Source organism: Palaemon carinicauda, chromosome 2 (assembly GCF_036898095.1).
Source record: "Palaemon carinicauda isolate YSFRI2023 chromosome 2, ASM3689809v2, whole genome shotgun sequence".
In the NCBI taxonomy this organism is placed as follows: Eukaryota; Metazoa; Arthropoda; class Malacostraca; order Decapoda; family Palaemonidae; genus Palaemon; species Palaemon carinicauda.
In genome coordinates this window covers 46,866,359-46,889,915 of record NC_090726.1, presented here as the reverse complement: position 1 = coordinate 46,889,915, position 23,557 = coordinate 46,866,359, and the positions used below count along the sequence as shown (strand labels likewise).

At 44.4% G+C, this 23,557-nt stretch overlaps 2 protein-coding genes across 2 annotated transcripts in view; one reads left to right on the top strand and one right to left on the bottom strand.

Moving 5' to 3' along the window:
• Positions 1 to 23,557, top strand: part of Tango6 (transport and golgi organization 6) — an 83,547-nt gene that overhangs the window by 5,770 nt on the left and 54,220 nt on the right. The window contains exons 2-3 of the mRNA XM_068355574.1: positions 6,154 to 6,349; positions 8,016 to 8,178. Coding sequence (XP_068211675.1) covers positions 6,154 to 6,349; positions 8,016 to 8,178 — 359 coding nt within the window. The remainder of the gene's footprint in view (positions 1 to 6,153; positions 6,350 to 8,015; positions 8,179 to 23,557) is intronic.
• LOC137624637 (protein lifeguard 1-like) overlaps positions 1 to 23,557 on the bottom strand; it is an 84,202-nt gene that overhangs the window by 57,102 nt on the left and 3,543 nt on the right. The window lies entirely within an intron of this gene.

Here is a 23,557-nt window from a genome sequence, read left to right as displayed (position 1 = left end):
CTATCGTTACGATAGAGAGAGAGTGTATCACGGTTTCACTTTGCAGTAAGAGTAAATCGATTCTGACGTTTCGTTCATTCTTTCTTAACTTAAATGGTTTAAATTCTAAATTAAAGGAACTTTTTATTTGGAAAACCTTTCAGTTTTTTCCTTTAGCCATATAACATGTTTTTTTTGACGATATATAATTGGGCTCTTCTCTCAGGTGCGAAATCAAGAGAGAAAGAGAGAGAGAGATAGAGACGGAGGGAGAGAGAGGAGAAAAAAAAAACGTTCCGTTCAAGCGGGTAACGTTGTTCTCGTGTCACTCTCCTCCCTAGTCGCTGTACGGGGAAGAAGGTAAAACGTTTCTAGGGTTTTATTCTTGTCCCCAGGCTATGTGCGGTGAGAGATTGTAAACGTAGTTTAATTGAACTAGTGTTTAGTCTCTTTCCCAGCCACTGAATTCTTTATCTTTATATGTTTTCTGTTTTTGCTAGTATTAATGAGCTGCATTATACGACTGTTTTCGCAATTACTACCTTTTAATGAAGGGTAGAATTGCGTGTTTCAGGTAGAAATCAGTAAAAGTTTCGATTTCAGTGAAATAAGTGCAAAACAGAAAATCGAAGTGATAAAGTGATATGCGCAAAGTGTTACAGTGTTGCGTCCGAGGGTTCGTCTGTTCGTGCCTGTCGTTCACCTAGTCCGGGACCTCTTGCAAGCTCCCAAGCCCAGGGGAGAAGTAATGTCGAACGACTTATGGGTTCGTCAGGCCTTGATCAACGAACAGACGTTTCCCTCCGTGGTTTCGGGCGTATCTACCCAAGATCGCCCCACCCACACAAAGACGAGAGAGCCCATTTACTTCTCGTCTGCGGAAGAGGTTTCTCGTAAGAAACCATGGACCAAGGTCTCGCAGCTTATTAAGCGCAAGTCGGTCCCTTCCGCGCAAGTCCAACGGCCCAGTTGTAGCCACTGGGTCAGTTCGGACTCGCTGCAGTCTTCCGACGACTGCTCACCTCCTAAGAGAGGCAAAGCGGTACCGCAACAGGCAGTAACACCGTCTGTTGCCGCACCTGCTACTGTAGACCCTAAGTGGTCTTTGCTACAGTCTATGCAGACACAGTTAGCATCTTTTATGCAGGAGTATCGTGCGGAGAAGGTTGACGCTGCACCCGTTAGCCTACAACCAACCAAGGTTGTGCGTACAGTAGACGCTGACGCTACCTGCTCCCGCACTCCGCCTGTGAGAGTTCCACCACCCATGCGCAGTGTACCCTGCCAGCCGCACGTTGACGTTCACAGACGCACGCTACCCTCCGTTGACGTTCGCGAGTTACCACAACAACAGGAGGGTGGAGTTAAGTTGCTTTGTTTTGACGCTGTGCGTCAACCTCCGCATTCTAGAGTTGTTTTGACTGCTCAGTATAGACAGTCAAAGCAGTCTCGAGTGAACACTGTATGTCCTCACGCTCCTGTTGTGGTTGACAGTTCAGTTGTTGACAGTTCACAGTCTATCAAGCAGTTACATGACGTTGCCTTCTGGTCTGCTACTAATGCACCAGTGCTGTATGTCCTCACGCACCTGTTGTGGTTGACAGTTCAGTTGTTGACAGTTCACAGACTGTCAAGCAGTTACATGACGTTGCCTTCTGGTCTGCTACTAATGCACCAGTAAGAGACTCACTGAGATAACCTAGCTTTTATCGGACAAGGTTCCTGTAGATGAGAAAGTGCTGTTCTCCCTCCTACTGATATTCCTTTGAGGACTCTGTCATTTGGAGAGGAGCCTTAAGCTGCTTAGCCTCCTATGGACTTTAATTAAATCATGATGATTTTTTTAAGGATCTTCGTCCGGATCTTGTAACTGCTGCTCCTCGTTCGCCTAAACGTCAGAACTTACACTAGGCCTAGCTACTTCGAAGCCGTTGTTGTTAAGCTAGTGCTCTCTCGCTCTCCTAGAGAGCGTTACGTTGGCTAGGCGACTGGTTTTTGCACCAGGAGGAGTTTTAGGGATACAGCCTTTGATTTCCCTTCTTTTAAACTGGCTTATAGAGCGAGAGTCTGATAGGACACGAGAAAAGTTCTCGGCTTGGAAGTTCATGCCTCTGCCCAAATAGACTTCTCAATTCTGGTAGACTCGCCCTGGCGCCTAGCCAGGAGATGCTCCAAGTTGTTTACAGGTCAACTTCTCAGCTTTTGTCGAGCCTTTGAAGTTTTGCTGTACTATTATGTCACACATAACAAGGCTTCCAGGGATGGTAAATGGTTCCGCCTCAGTCGCTAACCCCGTCTGTTGCCACACCTGCTCCCGTAGACCCTTAATGGGCTTTGCTGCAAGACATGCAGTCCAAGCTTGTGTCCTTGATAGAGGACTTAAATGCGGAGAAGAACCTTCTGGCCAACAACCTTCCAACCGGTTGGTTGTGCGCCCTGTTGCGCTGAGGTATCCTACTCGCGTCTGCCAGTTGAGGTGGTTCCTCCACCGATGCGACCCAGTGTGGGTTGCCAGTCGCACGTTGACGTTAAGCGACGCTCGGAGGTGGTTGTTGACGTTCAGTGTGTCACTAGGAAGACGTTCAACAACCAGCAGAGGTGACTTGTTGTGACGCAGTGCGTCAACCTCAGCAACCCGGTAGGGTGTTGACTGCACAACCCAGCAGTCTAGACAGTTTCGGGTTGACGCTGTACTTCCTCGCGCACCCATGGTTGTTGACAGTTCACAGACTGTGCAGCAGTGCCATGATATTGCGTCCGGCTCCGTCACGCATCCACCAGTGCGACCGGATTCAGCGAGTCAGACGTTGCCCACTCCGTTGCCGTTTCCTCATCAGTTTCGGATGAGGAACCCTCTGATGAGGACGTTGCTGAACAAGACGATCAGCCCCCAGCCCTGCTATCCATCCAGAAGATGCTGAAGAAGGAACGCTGCCCAGTCAGGCTGTGGATGAGTCTGGTAGGGACACTGTCATCCGTGGATCAATTTGTGTCACTAGGAAGACTACACCTCCGTCCTCTTCTATACCATCTAGCTTTTCACTGGAAAAAGGACAAGACGCTAGAAGCGGTCTCGATCCCGGTTTCCGGAAAGTTAAAGTCTTGTCTGACTTGGTGAAAGGACTATATTAACCTTAGAGAGGGTCTTCCCCTGACTGTTCAGACTACCAACCACGTTCTCTTCTCGGACGCATCGGACGTAGGCTGGGGTGCGACATTAGACGGTAGGGAATGCTCGGGATTATGAAACTCGAGTCAAAGGACAATGCATTTCAACTGCAAGGAGCTACTGGCAGTACGTCTGACCTGGAAAAGCTTCAGGTCTCTCCTTCAAGGCAAAATGGTGGAGGTGAACTCGGACAACACCACGGCTTTGGCGTACATCTCCAAGCAAGGAGGGACCTACTCTCTGACATTGTACGAGATCGCAAGGGACCTCCTCACCTGGTCAAAAGGTCTAGACATTTCAATAGTAACGAGGTTCATTCAAGGCAACTTGAATGTCATGGCAGATTGTCTCAGTCGGAAGGGACAAATAATTCCAACAGAATGGACCCTCCACAAGGATGTATGCAAGAGACTTTGGGCCACCTGGGGCCAGCCAACCATAGATCTCTTCGCAACCTCGATGACCAAGAGGCTCCCAATATTTTGCTCACCAATCCCGGACCCAGCAGCAGTTCATATAGATGCCTTTCTACTAGATTGGTCACATCTAGATCTATATGCATTCCCTCCGTTCAAGATTGTCAACAAGGTACTGCAGAAGTTCGCCTCTCACGAAGGGACAAGGTTGACGCTAGTTGCTTCCCTCTGGCCCGCGAGAGAATGGCTCACCGAGGTACTTCGATGGCTAGTAGACGTTCCCAGAACACTTCCCCTAAGGGTGGACCTTCTACGTCAGCCACGCGTAAAGAAGGTACACCAAGGCCTCCATGCTCTTCGTCTGACTGCCTTCAGACTATCGAAAGACTCTCGAGAGCTAGAGACTTTTCGAAGGAGGCAGCCAGAGCGATTGCTAGAGCAAGGAGAACATCCACCCTTAGAGTCTACCAATCGAAGTGGGAAATCTTCCGAAACTGGTGCAAGTCAGTATCCGTATCCTCGACCAGTACCTCTGTAACTCAAATAGCTGACTTTCTCTTATATCTGAGGAAAGAACGATCTCTTTCAGCTCCCACTATCAAGGGTTACAGAAGCATGTTGGCATCAGTCTTCCGTCACAGAGGCTTAGATCTTTCCAACAATAAAGATCTACAGGACCTCCTTAAGTCTTTTGAGACCACGAAGGAGCGTCGTTTGGTTACACCTGGTTGGAATTTAGACGTGGTATAAGATTCCTTATGTCAGACAGGTTCGAACCGCAGCAATCAGCCTCCCTGAAAGATCTCACCTTAAAGACTCTTTTCCTGATATGCTTAGCCACAGCTAAAAGAGTCAGTGAGATTCATGCCTTCAGCAAGAACATCGGATTCTCATCCGAAACGGCTACATGTTCTACAACTTGGTTTTCTAGCCAAACACGAGCTGCCTTCTCGGCCTTGACCAATATCGTTCGATATTCCAAACTTATCGCATGGTTGGAAATGAACTAGAAAGAGTCTTATGTCCTGTAAGAGCTCTTGAGTTCTATTTAAAAACCTTTACGAGGCCCGTCTGAAGCTTTATGGTGTTCAGTTAAGAATCCATCTTTGCCTATGTCAAAGAATGCTTTATCCTATTTTATCAGACTGTTATTACGAGAGGCTCATTCCCATCTGAATGAGGAAGACCAAGCTTTGCTGAAGGTAAGGACACACGAAGTTAGAGCTGTCGCAACTTCAGTGGCCTTTAAACAAAATAGATCTCTGCAAAGTATAATCGACGCAACCTATTGGAAAAGCAAATCAGTGTTCGCGTCTTTTTATCTTAAGAATGTCCAGTCTCTTTACGAGAACTGCTACACTCTGGGACCATTCGTAGCAACGAGTGCAGTAGTGGGTGAGGGCTCAACCACTACAATTCCCTAATTCCATAACCTTTTTAATCTTTCTCTTGAAATGTTTTATTTTTGTTTTTGGGTTGTCCGGAAGGCTAAGAAGCCTTTCGCATCCTACTTGATTTGGCGGGTGGTCAAAGTCATTTCTTGAGAAGCGCCTAGATTAGAGGTTTTGATGAGGTCCTTTAGTATGGGTTGCAACCCTTCATACTTCAGCTCCTAGGAGTCGCTCAGCATCCTATGAGGATCGCGAGGCTCAGTAAGGAAGACGTACTTAAAAAGGCAGAGTAATTGTTCAAGTCGACTTCCTTACCAGGTACTTATTGATTTTATGTTTGTTATTTTGAATAACTGCTAAAATGGAATACAAAATATTTAGCTCTTAATGTAACACATAATGCTGGTCTCTACCCACCCCCCTGGGTGTGAATCAGCTATATGATCACCGGCTAAGTTTAATATTGAAAAATGTTATTTTCATTAGTAAAATAAATTTTTGAATATACTGTACTTACCCGGTGATCATAAATTAAAGGACCCTCCCTTCCTCCCCAATAGAGACCCAGTGGGCAGAGGAGAAAATTGGTTCTGTGTTGACATGGAGTACTTGAGTACCTGCTCGACAGATGGCGCTGTTGATGTACACCCCCACCTGTATAGCGATCGCTGGCGTATTTTGTCCTTAGGTTTTTCTGTCGGGCAGCAGAGCTGACAGCTATATGATCACCGGGTAAGTATATTCAAAAATTTATTTTACTAATGAAAATAACATATTTTCTAAGTACCGTCCTTTAATCCAGCTTCCATCGTCAACTACTCCACTCAGTCCTGGGCCAAAAGGTCTAAAGTGATGGTTCTCCAGGTGGCTATTGGCTGGGGCTCCTCGCCACACACCTTCACTAGCTGGATAACTGTTTGTTATCTAACTTTTATGCATGAGTCCAGCTCATGCTGAAACAGTTTCCCTAATTAAAGGACTCAGAAAAAATAAAAATTACCTTAAAAATTTGTGATTTGGCACAATTCTGTTGTTTTTTGTTCGGGAGAGTTCAAAACAGAATTTTGAATCTCAACATTAACAGTAGCATGAGGGAATTTTTACTGTCACATAGTCGTATGTATTTTATCTTACCCTTATATAGACTGCTGTGTAGTGCTTTGCCCTAATTCTGTTTTTTTTTTTTTTTACATTTCAGGTATGCCCGGTACTAATTCTTTAGAACATGCTAAAAATATTTTATCTAGCCTGAAAGAAGAGGGGTTTGAATTTTCAAAGCCCTCCAAGCCATCTCATGATGATACTGTTGCTGAAAAAGAATTAAGAAAATCAATTCAGTCATTAGTTGTAAAACTGCTTTCCAATGTTGATGATGCCACCAAATCTGATGTTCGGTAAGTCTTACATACAATCCGTTTTTTTAAAGTTTTACACCCTTAGCTTTCAGAGCTTGAAATTCATAAACTAGTTTGAATTTATATTGAAAAGATTTTTGTTATTTTTCAAAGTAAAGGTATTATTATTATTATTATTATTATTATTATTATTATTACTATCCAAGCTACAACCCTAGTTGGAAAAGCAAGATGCTATAAGCCCAGGGGCTCCAACAGGGAAAAATAGCCCAGTGAGGAAAGGAAATAAGGAAATAAATGAGAACAAATTAACAATAAATCATTCTAAAATAAGTAACAACGTCAAAACAGACATGTCATATATAAACTATTAACAACATCAAAAACAAATATGTCATAAATAAACTATAAAAAGGATTTTTGGTTGATTATACTTTAATGATTGGGTTACATGTAAATTGTATTTCATTTCACATAATGCTTAACCTATAGATAGCTTCACATGTCATATGATGTTATGAGGTTTTTACTCATGTTGGTTTTGAAATTTTCTTCCTTTATGTACTCTTCCTGCCTTCCAATGATCTCATATGGGTAGTAACTGATTTTACGGAAATGTCTATTAATGTCTCAGTATTCTTGGCTTTCATAGTGAGACACGGTCATATAGGTCGTATTATGCAGGAAGCGTATAAATGTTTTCAGGATCACATCCTTGGCCCAGTTCATGTGTGTATTTATGGATGTATGGAATACTTTTTCCATTTAGGGTTGGAGCGTAGTTAGTAATAATAATTTCCTTTGGCCATGTTGAGAGAATGGAAAATGGCTGTCTGCTAAAGAAGGTGATGAATGCAAGAGTTGATGGGAGAAGTACAAGAGGAAGGCCAAGGTTTGGGTGGATGGATGGAGTGAAGAAAAGCTCTGGGTGATAGGAGGATAGATGTAAGAGAGGCAAGAGAGCGTGGTAGAAATAGGAATGAATGGCGAGCGATTGTGACGCAGTTCCGGTAGGCCCTGCTGCTTCCTCCGGTGCCTTAGATGACCACGGAGGTAGCAGCAGTAGGGGATTCAGCATTATGAAGCTTCATCTGTGGTGGATAACGGGGGAGGGTGGGCTGTGGCACCCTAGCAGTATGAGCTGAACTCGGTTGAGTCCCTTGTCAGGCTGGGAGGAACGTAGAGAGTAGAGGTCCCCTTTTTTGTTTTGTTTTATTTGTTGGTGTCGGCTACCCCTCAAAATTGGGGGAAGAGCCTTGGTATATGTATGTATGTATGTATTACTTATAGGAAAAATATTTTAGTTTTCAAGCGTGCTTGAAGGAGGAATTAAAATCGTAAACTGCATGGTTTTGTTCAACACTTTTCAGAGGTTTATCCTTAATTGTGACTTGTATTATATTGTAAGTTAAAGATAGCAATAAAAAAAAAAAATTTTTGGTGCCCTGGGAGTTAGCCATGTGATAGGTCAGAAACTTCTGAATTAGGGAAAAAAAAGACATCAAAACAGGAATCAAGAGGTATGTTAGAATTTTTAAAATTAATGCTTATTTTTTAGAGTTGTATTAGATATACCTTGTATGTGCTGGTTGACATCATTAAAATTTTCCTTAATATTTTAATGATTTTATCATAGGTTGAATTCATGATAGTTTTGTTCAATAGTGCTGCGTACTATATTTATTATCTTGTTTTTTTATTTCAGTGTTGTCTGTGGATGCTATGTAATTGCTGTCCTGTATGAAATTCATAAAGATTTAAGTAATTTATCGTCACCTGTTGCTGAAGCAGGCGAAAAAGAATCTTCGCTAAAAGCTGTTGATAATCCACCTCCACCACCCAGTCTTATAAGTGTCCAGCAAACTAAGGTAAGGTTATTCTATTGCTGAAGTAATAGATTGCAAAGAGTATTTGTTGATGGGCACTGTAGTGACTGTAGAAATGTAATGTCTGATGTTGCTTAGAATAATATTCTTGGCCCATTACTTTTCATATATATGCTTAGTGTGCCATTTGGCCTAAAAAACAAGCTTGTTGCTTATGCAGATGATACTACTCTCTTTGAATGAGCTCCACTGCCTGAATGTAGACATACTGTTGCTGAATCTCTTAATAGAAATCTAAATGAAATTAATGCATGGTCAAATTATTTGGGTTAAAGTTGAGCCCTAACAAAACCAAGTAAAATAATTAGGTCAAGGGCAGTGGATCCTCAACATCTAAATGTTAGCATTGACAATGTCTCTTTAACTATATACAATTCACTTACAATTCTAGGTGTGATTATTGATTGCAAATTTACTTTAGAGGAACATATTTGGTCTATTTCTTCTTCAATTTCATGAAAAAAATTTGAATAATGAGAAAGTCTTGAGGGTTTTTATATAAAATTATTCTGAGAAAATGTTAATTTTCAATATTAAACTTACCCGATAATCATGTAGCTGTCAACTCCGTTGCCCGACAGAATTCTATGGAGGGATACGCCAGCTATCACAATACTAGAAGGGGGTGTATTTACCAGCGCCACCTGTGGCCAGGTACTCAAGTACTTCTTGTTGACACCTCCTCAATTATTCCTCTGTCGTGCTTCCGGCAAGACATTCTGGGATACGCTTATGTTCTTGGAGTATTTTCACGACTTTGGTGAAGTATTTCTCTTTGATTTCGGCTGTCGCTTTACTGGAAACTTCTATATTAGCTTAGTTAGCTTTTGGAATTAATTTGATTAATTTTGGTGACGAGAGAGTATGAACTCTCGTTCACCTTTCAATGGCCGACCCTTCCCTTAGACGGAAGTGTTGGTGTCTAAGAGAGTATAGACTCTCTTTCTTAAATTTGCTTAACAAAGTTATAGATTTATTTTATATCTCTCCGCCTCTTATAGGCCTCCTCGATTAACTTCCTTTTATTATAAACTCATTAAAATTAATTTTTATATTTGTTTATATTCGACCTTCCTAATAGTAGACGGTCTTTTACCGAAGTTAATTAACTTTGAGCCCGTCATTTCGGTTTTACCTGTTAACATATTATGCTATTTTAATGTTTTTGAAAGAATTTCTTTGATAGTCTCGTACTGTTTTCAAAGTTGAACTAACGTTTTGTTTTGTCTCTGCAGTTGTTGACGTTCAGAACGTTCAACTTGCACTCTATCGTTACGATAGAGAAAGAATGTTCACGGTTTCACGTTGCAGTAAGAGTAACCGTGTCTAGCGTTTTGTTCATTCTTTCTTAACTTAATGGTTTTGATCCTAATAAAGGAACTTTTCAGTTTTTTTCCTTTAACAATAATATGTTTTAACGATATATATGATTGGGCTCTTCTCTCAGGTTCTAAGTCAAGAGAGAGAGAGAGAGAGAGAGAGATAGAGAGAGGGAGAAATAGGATAAACGTTTCATTCAAGCCTGCCAGGCGTACGAGTAACGTCGTTATCGTTTTTTGCTCTTCTCCCTAGTCTCTTTAGGGGAAGAAACTAAACGTTTCTAGAGTAATCTAGTGTTTAGTCTCTTTCCAACCACTGAATTATCTTTCATTAGATTTTTCTGTTACATTGTAATTCTGTTGTCGCAATTACTAACTTTGAGAAAGGATAGAATTGCGTATTTCAGGTACAAACCACTTAAAGTTTCGAGTTCAGTGAAATAAGTGCAAACAGAAATCAAAGTGATAAGTGATTAGTGCGTGAGGGTACTTTTGTGTGCGCCAGTCGTCCTCCCAGTCCGGGACCTCTTGCAAGCTCCCAAGCCCAGGGGAGAAGCAATGTCGAAGGGCATAAGGGTTCAGCAGGCCTTGATCGGCGCACAGAAGTATTCTCGGTGGTTGTGGGCGTGTCTTACCGAGACCGTCACTCCCACCCGCAGACGATTGAGCCCTTATTTTGCTCGTCTGCAGAAGAGATTAGGGGAGATAATAAAGGCAGAGTAACGCTGGTCTCAGGTCTCAAGACTTCTTAAACGTTAAGTCCAGACCTATGCCAGACGTACGAAGTTAAAGTTCACAACCCGAATGCAGTCATTGGGTTAGCTCTGACTCTCCTCAGTCATCAGTTGATTACACTCCGACTAAGAGGAGTAAGGTTCTGCCACAACAGATCTCTGCTGTTAAGGCTTTACCTCAGCAGAACTTAGTGTCTGCCGACCCCAAGTTAACTCTACTGCAGTCCATACAGTCACAACTTTCGGTCTTGATGCGTGAGTGACGGGCTGAGAGTGTTGCACCGCCTGCACTCCCTCCACCTGTTCTCGCTGCACCTGTGCTCGCCCAGCCTGCACCTGCTCCGCCTGTGCTCGCCCAGCCTGCACCTGCTCCGCCTGGTCGCAGCACCATCTGCCAGGCGTACGATGTTGTGAACTCTACTACAGTCCATGCAAGCACAGCTTTCGGACTTGATGAGTGAGTGTCGGGCTGAGAGTGTTGCTCCTCCGCCTCCGCCTACACTCCCTCCTCCTACACTCGCTCCGCCTGATCACAGTACCATCTGCCAGGCGTATGATGTTGTGGACTCTACTACAGTCCATGCAAGCACAGCTTTCGGACTTGATGCGTGAGTGTCGGGCTGAGAGTGTTGCACCTCCTGCACTCCCTCCACCTGTTCTCGCTGCACCTCCTGCACCTGCTCCGCCTGTGCTCGCCCAGCCTGCACCTGCTCCGCCTGGTCGCAGCACCATCTGCCAGGCGTACGATGTTGAACCACTTTCGGAGTTTGCTGTTCACAGTGTTGTTCAGCCTCAGCCTTCTTTAAGGCAACCCTTGCTTTGGGATCAGGAGAGTTACACTCTTCCTCCTCCTCCCCTTGCTGCTCCACCAGTGGTGCAACTCTCGGTTGGGGTACAACAACCTCTCCCCTCCGTGAGTCTGTCTGCTCAACCAGCGCTGCACCGAGTTCAACCCTCATCTAGGCAAGCTCATCTACACCATGCACTTGCGCCTCAGGAGCCTCAGCTTGCTAGAACTTTACCTTGTTCTGCGCAGCCTCAACCTTCTCATGCTCCACTCATCTCTCAGGAACAGGAACGGACTACTCCGCCTCCGTCCTCCGCTCAGCTGGTGCAATCCTTGGGTGCAACTCTTGCTAGGAGTCAACCTCCTTCACCCTTGCACCTGCCTTCTGCTCCGTCTGTTGTTCAGCCTATGCAGTCTGAACCTCAGGTTTTCCATCAAGTTGAGGAAACCTCTGTTGTTGTTCCAGCTCGTTCTGACTCTGCTGTTCAGCATACCATGGTTTAAACCCCATGCAAGCATGCATAAAGCACTCTAGCACTGGTCATGGAATTTCTGAGAAATGTTAAACGCCATGCACACGCTCTGCTTTCCTTTCAGCAGGCTCTGCTTACAGCAGGCTCTGCTTACTACATGCTCAGCATTCAGCATGCTCTACATTCAGCATGCTCTGCATACAACATGCTCTGCATTCAGCATGCTCTGCTTTCAGCATGCTCTGCATTCAACATGCTCTACATACAGCATGCTCTGCATACAGCATACTCTGCATACATCATGCTCTGCATACCTTACCGCATGCTTCTCAGCACATCTTGGGTTGTTGCCAACTCACTAGACTGTCAAGCAGTTTCATAACGTTGCCTTCTAGTCTGCTGCTTTGCACCAGTGAACTCTCACTCAGAGAACTTAGCTTTTCTAGGATAAGGTCCCTGTAGATGAGAAAGTTCTTTTCTCCCTCCTTCTGATATTCCCTTGAGGACTCTGTCATTTGGAGGGAGCCTTTAGCTGCATAACCTCTTATGGACTTTTATTTAAGCATAACATGCTTACAGGGAAGGTAATGGTTACACTTCAGCCGCTAATCCCGTCTGTTACCACACCTGCTCCCATAGACCTTGAGCTGTGTTGCATGACATGCAGTCCAAGCTTAGTCCTTGTTAGAGGATTTTTTGTTTACGGAGTCAATGTGTCACGGGGAAGACGTTCAACAACCAACAGAAGGGACTTGTTGTGACGCAGTGCGGCAACCTCAGCAACCCGTTTAAGGAGTTGTCTGTACGACCCAGACAGTCTAGACAGATTCGGGTTGTCACTGTACTTCCTCTCTTGCCCATGATTGACAGTTTACAGACTGTGCAGCAGTATCATGATCTTGTGTCCGGCTCCGTCAGACGACTGGCTTTTAAGAGCTCCCTCAAGTCGTCGCTGTCTGGAGATTTTCAAATGGACCTGGATCTGACCAAGGAACTGGGCCTCCTGGTCAATTTTGAGGAGTCTCAGCTCGTTCCATCCCAGACCATTGTCTCCTTGGGTATGGATCTTCAGAGTCGAGCTTTTCGGACTTGTCCGTCGGCCCCAAGGATCTTCCAAGCCCTAGAATGCATCCAGAGCATGCTGAGAAGGAACCGATGCTTAGTCAGGCAGTGGATGAGTCTAACAGGGACACTTTCATCGCTGGCCCTGTTCATCGAGTTAGGGAGACTCCACCTCCGCCCCCTTCAGTATCATCTAGCTGCTCACTGGATAAAGGACATGACGCTAGAGACGGGCTCAGTTCCTGTTTCCGAAGAGATGAGGTCTACTCTAACGTGGTGGAAGAACAGCATTCTTCTCAAGGAAGGTCTTCCTTTGGCTGTTCAGACCTCCGACCACCGTCTCTTCTCGGACGCATCGGACACGGGCTGGGGTGCGACACTGGACGGACAGGAATGCTCGGGAACATGGAATCAGGAGCAAAGGACACTTCACATCTATTGCAAGGAGTTGTTGGCAGTTCATTTGGCCTTGATAAACTTCAAGTCCCTCCAGCTTAACAAGGTGGTGGAGGTGAACTCCGACTACACCACAGCCTTGGCTTACATCTCCAAGCAGGGAGGGACTCATTCGAGGAAGTTGTTCGAGATCGCAAGGGACCTCCTCATTTGGTCAAAAGATCGAAAGCTCACGCTGGTAACGAGGCTCATTCAGGGCGATATGAATGTCATGGCAGATCGCCTCAGCCGGAAGGGTCAGGTCTTCCCCACAGAGTGGACCCTTCACAAGAATGTTTGCAGCAGACTTTGGGCCCTGTGGGGTCAGCCAACCATAGATCTATTCGCTACCTCGATGACCAAGAGGCTCCTCTTGTTTTGTTCTCCGATTCCAGACCCAGCAGCAGTTCGCGTGGATGCCTTTCTGCTGGATTGGTCCCATCTCAACCTGTATGCATTCCCGCCGTTCAAGATTGTCAACAGGGTACTTCAGAAGTTCGCCTCTCACAAAGGGACACGGCTGACGTTGGTTGCTCCCCTCTGGCCCGCGAGAGAATGGTTCACTGAGGTACTGCAATGGCTGGTCGACGTTCCCAGGACTCTTCCTCCTAGAGTGGACCTTCTGCGTCAACCTCACGTAAAGAAGGTACACCCAACCTCCACGCTCTTCGTCTGACTGCCTTCAGACTATCGAAAGACTCTCAAGAGCTAGAGGCTTTTCGAAGGAGGCAGCCAGAGCGATTGCCAGAGCAAGGACGACATCCACTCTCAGAGTCTTTCAGTCTTAATGGGAAGTCTTCCGAAGCTGGTGCAAGGCCAATGCAGTTTTTCCTCAACCAGTACCAATGTAACCCAGATTGCTGACTTCCTGTTACATCTAAGGAACGTAAGATCCCTATCAGCTCCTACGATCAAGGGTTACAGAAGTTTGTTGGCAGCGGTTTTCCGCCACAGAGGCTTGGATCTTTCCTCCAACAAAGATCTACAGGACCTCCTTAGGTCTTTTGAGACCTCAAAGGAACGTCGGTTGTCCACTCCAGGCTGGAATCTAGACGTGGTCCTAAGGTTCCTAATGTCATCAGGATTTGAACCGCTCCAATCAGCCTCTTTTAAGGACCTCACATTAAAAACTCTTTTCCTCGTGTGCTTAGCAACAGGTAAAAGAGTAAGTGAGATCCACGCCTTCAGCAGGAACATAGGTTTCACATCTGAAACGGCTACATGTTCCTTGCAGCTCGGTTTTTTGGCTAAAAACGAGCTTCCTTCCCGTCCTTGGCCTAAGTCGTTCGAGATCCCAAGCCTGTCCAACATGGTGGGGAACGAACTGGAGAGAGTACTTTGCCCAGTTAGAGCTCTTAAGTACTATCTAAGAAGGTCAAAACCTTTACGTGGACAATCAGAAGCCTTATGGTGTACTATCAAGAAGCCTTCTCTACCAATGTCTAAGAACTCAGTTTCTTACTACATCAGGCTTCTGATTAGAGAAGCAAATTCTCATCTGAAGGAAGAAGACCTTGCTTTGCTGAAGGACACATGAAGTGAGAGCTGTGGCTACTTCAGTGGCCTTCAAACAGAACCGTTCTCTGCAGAGTGTTATGGATGCCAACCTATTGGAGAAACAAGTCAGTGTTCGCATCATTCTATCTCAAAGATGTCCAGTCTCTTTACGAGTACTGCTACACCCTGGGTCCATTCGTAGCAACGAATGCAGTAGTAGGCGAGGGCTCAGCCACTACATTCCCATAATCCATAACTTTTTAACCTTTCTCTTGAATACTTTTTATGGGTTGTACGGTCGGCTAAGAAGCCTCCACATCCTTGTTGATTTGGCGGGGTGGGTCAATTCTTTCTTGAGAAGCGCCAAGGTTAAAGGTTGTGATGAGGTCCTTTAGTATGGGTTTGCAGCCCTGTATACTTTAGCACCTTTGAGTTGATTCAGCCTCCCAAGAGGAACGCTGCGCTCAGTAAGGAAGACGATCTTATTAAAGGCAGAGTAACGGGTTCAAGTCGTCTTCCTTACCAGGTACTTATTATTTCATTGTTATTGTGGATAACTGATTATATGAAATATGGGATACTTAGCTATCCTTTAATCTTGTACTCTGGTTTTCACCCACCCCCCTGGGGTTGTGAATCAGCTACATGATTATCGGGTAAGTTTAATATTGAAAAATTTTATTTTTATTAATAAAATAAATTTTTGAATATACTTACCCGATAATCATGATTTAATCGACCCTCCCTTCCTCCCCCATAGAGAACCAGTGGACGCAGGAATAATGAGGAGGTGTCAACAAGAAGTACTTCGAGTACCTGGCCACAGGTGGCGCTGGTAAATACACCCCCTTCTAGTATTGTGATAGCTGGCGTATCCCTCCATAGAATTTCTGTCGGGCAACGGAGTTGACAGCTACATGATTATCGGGTAAGTATATTCAAAAATTTATTTTATTAATAAAAATAACATTTTTTTCATTTGAGTTTGTGTGATCTTCAGCTGCTTATTATCATCTTATTTGTTGGACAAAACTTGCATTCTATTAAATCCTTTTCTTTGATCTGGATATTAATGTCTGACACCATCGGTCAGTTAGCCGTTTTGTGCATTACTCAAGATTTTTCAATATTTAAACTTACCCGATAATCATGTAGCTGTCCAACTCCGTTGCCCGACAGAATTCTATGGAGGGATACGCCAGACTATCACAATACTAGAAGGGGATGTACTTACCAGCGCCACCTGTGGCCAGGTACTCAAGTACTTCTTGTTGACACCTCCTCAATTATTCTCTGTCGTGCTTCCGGCAAGACGTTCTGGGATACGCTTATGTTCTTGGAGTATTTTCACGACTTTGGTGAAGTATTTCTCTTTGATTTCGGCTGTCGCTTTACTGGAAACTTCTATATTAGCTTAGTTAGCTTTTGGAATTAATTTGATTAATTATGGGTGACGAAGAGAGTATGAACTCTCTTTCACCTTTAAATGGCCGACCCTTCCCTTAGACGGAAGTGGTTGGTGTCTAAGAGAGTATAGACTCTCTTTCTTAATTTTGCTTAACAAAAGTTATAGATTTATTTTATATCTCTCCGCCTCTTATAGGCCTCTTCGATTTAACTTCTTTTTTTTATAAACTTATTAAAATTAATTTTTATATTTGTTTATATTCGACCTTCCTAATAGTAGGCGGTCTTTTCTTGGTAACCAGAAGTTAATTAACATTGAGCCCCGTCATTTCGGTTTCACCTGTTAACATATTATGCTATTTTAATGTCTTTGAAAGAATTTCTTTGATAGTCTAGTACTGTTTTCAAAGTTGAACTAACGTTTTGTTTTGTTCTCTGCAGTTGTTGACGTTCAGAACGTTTCAACTTGCGCTCTATCGTTACGATAGAGAAAGAATTTTCACGGTTTCACATTGCAGTAAGAGTAACCGTGTCTAGCGTTTTGTTCATTCTTTCTTAACTTAATGGTTTTAATCCTAATAAAGGAACTTTCATCATTTGGGAAATATTTCAGTTTTTTTCCTTAACAATAATATGTTTTTAACGATATATATGATTGGGCTCTTCTCTCAGGTTCTAAGTCAAGAGAGAGAGAGAGAGAGAGAGAGAGAGATGGTAGAGTGAGAGAGAGAGAGAGAGAGAGAGAGAGTAGAGACGGAGGGAGAAAGAGGAGGATAAACGTTTCATTCAAGCCTGCCAGGCGTTACGAGTAACGTTGTTATCGTTTTTTGCTCTTCTCCCTAGTCCTCTTTTAGGGAAGAAAGTAAACGTTTCTAGAGTGAATCTAGTGTTTAGTCTCTTTCCAGCCTACTGAATTTTTATCTTTCATTAGATTTTTCTGTTACATTGTAATTCTGTTTTCGCACATTACTAACTTTTGAGAAAGGATTAGAATTGCTGTGTTTCAGGTACAAACCACTTAAAGTTTCGAGTTCAGTGAAATAAATGCAAACAGAAAATCAAAGTGATAAGTGATTAGCGCAAAGTGTGTCATGTGTTGTGCGTGAGGGGTACTTCTGTGCGCGCCAGTCGTTCTCCCAGTCCGGGACCTCTTGCAAGCTCCCAAGCCCAGGGGAGAAGCAATGTCGAAGGACAAAAGGGTTCAGCAGGCCTTGATCGGCGCACAGAAGTATCCTCGGTGGTTGTGGGCGTGTCTTACCGAGACCGTCACTCCCACCCGCAGACGATTGAGCCCTTATTTTGCTCGTCTGCAGAAGAAATTTAGGGGAGAAAACGCTGGTCTCAGGTCTCAAGACCTCTTAAACATAAAGTCCAGACCTATGCCAGACGTACGAAGTTAGAGTTCAACAACCCGGATGCAGTCATTGGGTTAGCTCTGACTCTCCTCAGTCATCAGTTGAATGCACTCCGCCTAAGAGGAGTAAGGTTCTGCCGCAACAGATCTCTGCTGTTAAGGCTTTACCTCAGCAGACCTTAGTGTCTGCCGACCCCAAGTTGACTCTACTGCAGTCCATGCAGTCACAACTTTCGGTCTTGATGCGTGAGTGTCGGGCTGAGAGTGTTGCGCCTCGCCTCCGCCTACACTCCCTCCGCCTGCGCTCGCTCCGCCTGATCGCAGTACCACCTGCCAGGCGTACGATGTTGAGCCACGTTCTGAGTTGGCTGTTCCCAGTGGTGCTCAGCCTCCGCCTTCTTTAAGGCAACCTTTACAATGGGATCAGGAGGATTATACCTCTCTTCCTCCGCCTCCACTTGGCTGCTCACCAGTGATGCAACACTCGGTTGAGGTACAACAACCTCTCCCGTCCTTGAGTCAGTCTCCTCAGCTCTCGCTGCAGCGAGCTCAACCCTCCACAAGGCAAGCACCACTACACCTTAGCCTTGCGCCTCAGGAGCCTCAGCTTGCGAGACATTTTACCTTGTTCTGCGCAGCCATCTACCTCATCGCGCTCCGCTCACACCACAGGAACAGGAACTTGCTACTCCGCTTCCGCCAACCGCTCAGCAAGCGCAACCCTTGGGTTCAGCCACTCATGCCAGGAGTCAGCCTCCTCCACCCATGCGCCTACCTTCTGCTACTTCCTTTGATCAGCCTTTGCAGACTGAGCCTTAGGTGTTCCCTCAACAGAGTCTTGAAGAGGAAACCACAACTATTGTTGTTCCAGCTCGTTCTGACTCTGCTGTTCAGCATACCTTACCTCCATTTTCAAACCTTATGATAATGGAGGTTATTTGTATTACTTATAAAAATATATTTGTATTCCTTGCAATATATTTTTAACAATATCGCAGAATGTGGCAAAAATATGAATCATGAGTTATGAATGTAAGGTAAATATTATGTTGATATTTAAACCCCATGCAAGCATGCATAAAGCACTCTAGCACTGGTCATGGAATTTCTGAGAAATGTTAAACGCCATGCACACGCTCTGCTTACCTTACAGCATGCTCTACATACAGCATGCTCTGCTTTCAGCATGCTCTGCATACTACATGCTCTGCATACAGCATGCTCTGCATTCAGCATGCTCTGCATACAACATGCTCTACATACAGCATGCTCTGCATACAGCATGCTCTGCATTCAACTTGCTCTGCATACAGCATGCTCTGCATTCAGCATGCTCTGCATACAACATGCTCTGCATACAGCATGCTCTGCATTCAGCATGCTCTGCATACAACATGCTCTACATTCAGCATGCTCTGCATACAGCATACTCTGCATACAACATGCTCTGCATACCTTACCGCATGCTTCTCAGTCACACATCTTTGGTTGTTGCCAACTCACTAGACTGTCAAGCAGTTTCATAACGTTGCCTTCTAGTCTGCTGCTTTTGCACCAGTGAACCCTCACTGAGAGAACTTAGCTTTTCTAGGATATGGTCCCTGTAGATGAGAAAGTTCTTTTCTCCCTCCTTCTGATATTCCCTTGAGGACTCTGTCATTTGGAGGGAGCCTTTAGCTGCATAGCCTCCTATGGACTTTTATTTAAGCGTAACATGCTTCCAGGGAAGGTAATGGTTCCACTTCAGTCGCTAATCCCGTCTGTTACCACACCTGCTCCCATAGACCTTGAGCTGTGTTACAAGACATGCAGTCCAAGCTTAGTCCTTGTTAGAGGATTTTTTGTTTACGGAGTCAATGTGTCACGGGGAAGACGTTCAACAACCAACAGAAGTAACTTGTTGTGACGCAGTGCGGCAACCTCAGCAACCCGATAAGGAGTTTGTCTGTACGACCCAGACAGTCTAGACAGATTCGGGTTGTCACTGTACTTCCTCGCTTGCCCATGATTGACAGTTCACAGACTGTGCAGCAGTACCATGATCTTGTGTCCGGCTCCGTCAGACGACTGGCTTTTAAGAGCTCCCACAAGTCGTCGCTGTCTGGAGATTTTCAAATGGACTATGGATCTGACCAAGGAACTGGGCCTCCTGGTCAATTTTGAGGAGTCTCAGCTCGTCCCATCCCAGACCATTGTCTCCTTGGGTATGGATCTTCAGAGTCGAGCTTTTCGGACTTTTCCGTCGGCCCCAAGGATCTTCCAAGCCCTAGAATGCATCCAGAGCATGCTGAGAAGGAAACCGATGCTCAGTCAGGTAGTGGATGAGTCTAACAGGGACACTTTCATCGCTGGCCCTGTTCATCGTGTTAGGGAGACTCCACCTCCCCCCCCTTCAGTATCATCTAGCTGCTCACTGGATAAAGGACATGACGCTAGAGACGGTCCTCAGTTCCTGTTTCCGAAGAGAGGAGGTCTTCTCTCGCGTGGTGTAAGAACAGCTTTCTTCTCAAGGAAGTCTACCTTTGGCTGTTCAGAAACACGACCGCCGTCTCCTCTCGGACGCATCAGACACGGGCTGGGGTGCGACTTTGGACGGACAAGAATGCTCGGGAACATGGAATCAGGAGCAAAGGACACTTCACATCAATTGCAAGGAGTTGTTGGCGGTTATTCTGGCCTTGATAAACTTCAAGTCCCTCCAGCTTAACAAAGTGGTGGAGGTGGACTCTGACAACACCACAGCCCTGGCTTACATCTTCAAGCAGGGAGGGACTCTTTCGTGGAAGTTGTTCTAGATCGCAAGGGACCTACTCATCTGGTCTAAAGATCGAAAGCTAACTGGTAACGAGGTTCATTCAGGGCGGTATGAATGTCATGGCAGATCACCTCAGACGGAAGGGTCAGGTCATCCCCACAGAGTGGACCCTTCTCAAGAATGTTTGCAGCAGACTTTGGGCCCTGTGGGGTCAGCCAACCATAGATCTGTTCACTACCCTCGATAACCTAGAGACTCCTGTTGTATTGTTCTCCGATTCCAGACCCAGCAGCAGTTCACGTGGATGCTTTTCTGCTGGATTGGTTCCATCTCGACCTGTATGCATTCCCCGCCGTTCAAGATTGTCAACAGGGTACTTCAGAAGTTCTCCTCTCACAAAGGGACACGGCTGACGTTGGTTGGCTCCGCTCTGGCCCGCGAGAGAATGGTTCTTAGAGGTACTGCAATGGCTGGTCGACATTCCCAGGACTCTTCCTCTAAGAGTGAACCTTCTAAGTCATCTCACGTAAAGAAGGTACACCCAATCCTCCACGCTCTTCGTCTGACTGCCTTCAGACTTTCGAAAGACTCTCAAGAGCTAGGGGCTTTTCGAAGGAGGCAGCCAGAGCGATTGCCAAAGCAAGAAGAACATCCACTCTCAGAATCTATCAGTCTATAGGGGAAGTCTTCCGTAGCTGGTACAAGACCAATGCAGTTTCCTCAACCAGTACCACTGTAACCCAGATTGCTGACTTCCTGTTATATCTACGGAAAGTAAGACCCCTTTCAGCTCCTACGATCAAGGGTTACAGAAGTATGTTGGCAGCGGTTTTCCGCCACAGAGGCTTGGATCTTTCCACCAACAAAGATCTACAGGACCTCCCTAGGTCTTTTGAGACCTCAAAGGAACGTCGGTTGTCCACTCCAGGCTGGAATCTAGACGTGGTCCTAAGGTTCCTTATGTCATCAAGATTTGAACCTCTCCAATCAGCCTCTTTTTAGGACCTCAACATTAAAAACTCTTTTCCTCGTGTGCTTGACAACAGCTAAAAGAGTAAGTGAGATCCACGCCTTCAGCAGGATCATTGTTTTCACATCTGAAACGGCTACATGTTCCTTGCAGCTCGGTTTTTGCTAAACGAGCTTCCTTCACGTCCTTGGCCTAGGTCGTTCGAGATCCCAAGCCTGTCCAACTTGGTGGGGAATGATCTGAAGAGAGTACTTTGCCCAGTTAGAGCTCTTAGGTACTATCTAAAAAGGTCTTAACCTTTACAAGGACAATCAGAAGCCTTATAGTGTGCTATCAAGAAACCTTCTTTTCCAAGTTCTAAGAACTCAGTTTCTTACTATTCAGGCTTCTGATTAGAGAAACACATTCTCATCTGAAGGAAGAAGACCTTGCTTTGCTGAAGGTAAGGACACATGAAGTGGGAGCTGTGGCTACTTCAGTGGCCTTCAAACAGAGCCATTCTCTGCAGAGTGTTATGGATGCAACCTATTGGAGAAGCAAGTCAGTGTTCGCATCATTCTATCTCAAAGATGTCCAGTCTCTTTACGAGTACTGCTACACCCTGGGACCATTCGTAGCAACGAATGCAGTAGTAGGCGAGGGCTCAGCCACTACATTCCCATAATCCCATAACCTTTTAACCTTTCTCTTGAATACTTTTTATGGGTTGTACGGTCGGCTAAGAAGCCTTCCACATCCTTGTTGATTTGGCGGGTGGTCAATTCTTTCTTGAGAAGCGCCGAGGTTAAAGGTTGTGATGAGGTCCTTTAGTATGGGTTGCGGCCCTGTATACTTTAGCACCTTTGAGTTGATTCAGCCTCCCAAGAGGAACGCTGCGCTCAGTAAGGAAGACGATCTTATTAAAGGCAGAGTAACGGTTCAATTCGACTTCCTTACCAGGTACTTATTATTTCATTGTTATTTGAGATAACTGTTATATGAAATATGGGATACTTAGCTATCCTTTAATCTTGTACACTGGTTTTCACCCACCCCCCTGGGTGTGAATCAGCTACATGATTATCGGGTAAGTTTAATATTGAAAAATGTTATTTTTATTAGTAAAATAAATTTTTGAATATACTTACCCGATAATCATGATTTAATTGACCCTCCCTTCCTCCCCATAGAGAACCAGTGGGACCGAGGAATAATTGAGGAGGTGTCAACAAGAAGTACTTGAGTACCTGGCCACAGGTGGCGCTGGTAAGTACACCCCCTTCTAGTATTGTGATAGCTGGCGTATCCCTCCATAGAATTCTGTCGGGCAACGGAGTTGACAGCTACATGATTATCGGGTAAGTATATTCAAAAATTTATTTTACTAATAAAAATAACATTTTCACAACTAATTGGTGAAGTACTTTATTCTAGTTTTGAGCTTTCGCTATGCAGGTGTTTTATCTTCATCTTAAATCTTGAACTCGTTTTGGATAGATTTAATTATGGTGACAAAGAGAGTATGGACTTTCTTTCACTTTTAATGGCCGACCCTTCCCTTAGACGGAAGTGTGTTTAGGCTTTTAGTAATTATCTTATCACGTTATAGGTTTTCCTCTATATTTTTTATATCTCTCCGCCTTTATTAGGCCTCTTCGATTAACTTTCCATTTATTATAAACATATAAAAATAAATTTTAATGTTTTGTTTACATAGACCTTTCCTGAGAGTAGGCGGTCCTAACTTGGAAACCGAAGTTAATCAACGTTGAGCCCTTTATATCGTAATTAGCTTTTAAAGAGCCAAGGATTTAAAACTTTTTAAATGTAATATTTTATGAAAGAATTTCTTTGATAGTCTTCGTACTGTTTTCAAAGATGAACTAACGTTTAGTTTATTTATGCTACGCGGTTGTTGACGTTCAGGACGTTCAACATGCGCTCTATCGTTACGATAGAGAGAGAGTGTATCACGGTTTCACTTTGCAGTAAGAGTAAATCGATTCTGACGTTTTGTTCATTCTTTCTTAGCTTAAATGTTTTAAATTCTATTTTAAAGGAACTTTTTATTTGAAAAACCTTTCAGTTTTTTCCTTTAGTCAAATAACATGTTTTTTTGACGAAATATAATTGGGCTCTTCTCTTAGGTGCGAAATCAAGAGAGAAAGAGAGAGAGAGATAGAGACGGAGGGAGAGAGAGGAGAGAAAACGTTCCGTTCAAGCGGGTAACGTTGTTCTCGAGTTACTCTCGTCCCTAGTCGCTGTACGGGGAGGAAGGATAAAACGTTTTTAGTTTTTTATTCTCGTCCCCAGGCTATGTGCGGTGAGAGATTGAAAACGTAGTTATATGAACTAGTGTTTAGTCTCTTTCCCAGCCACTGATTTTTTTATCTTAAAATATGTTTTCTGTTTTTTGCTGGTATTAATGAGCTTGCATTATACGACTGATTTCGCAATTACTACCTTTTAATGAAGGGTAGAATTGCGTGTTTCAGGTAGAAATCAGTAAAAGTTTCGATTTCAGTGAAATAAGTGCAAAACAGAAAATCGAAGTGATAAAGTGATATGCGCAAAGTGTTACAGTGTTGC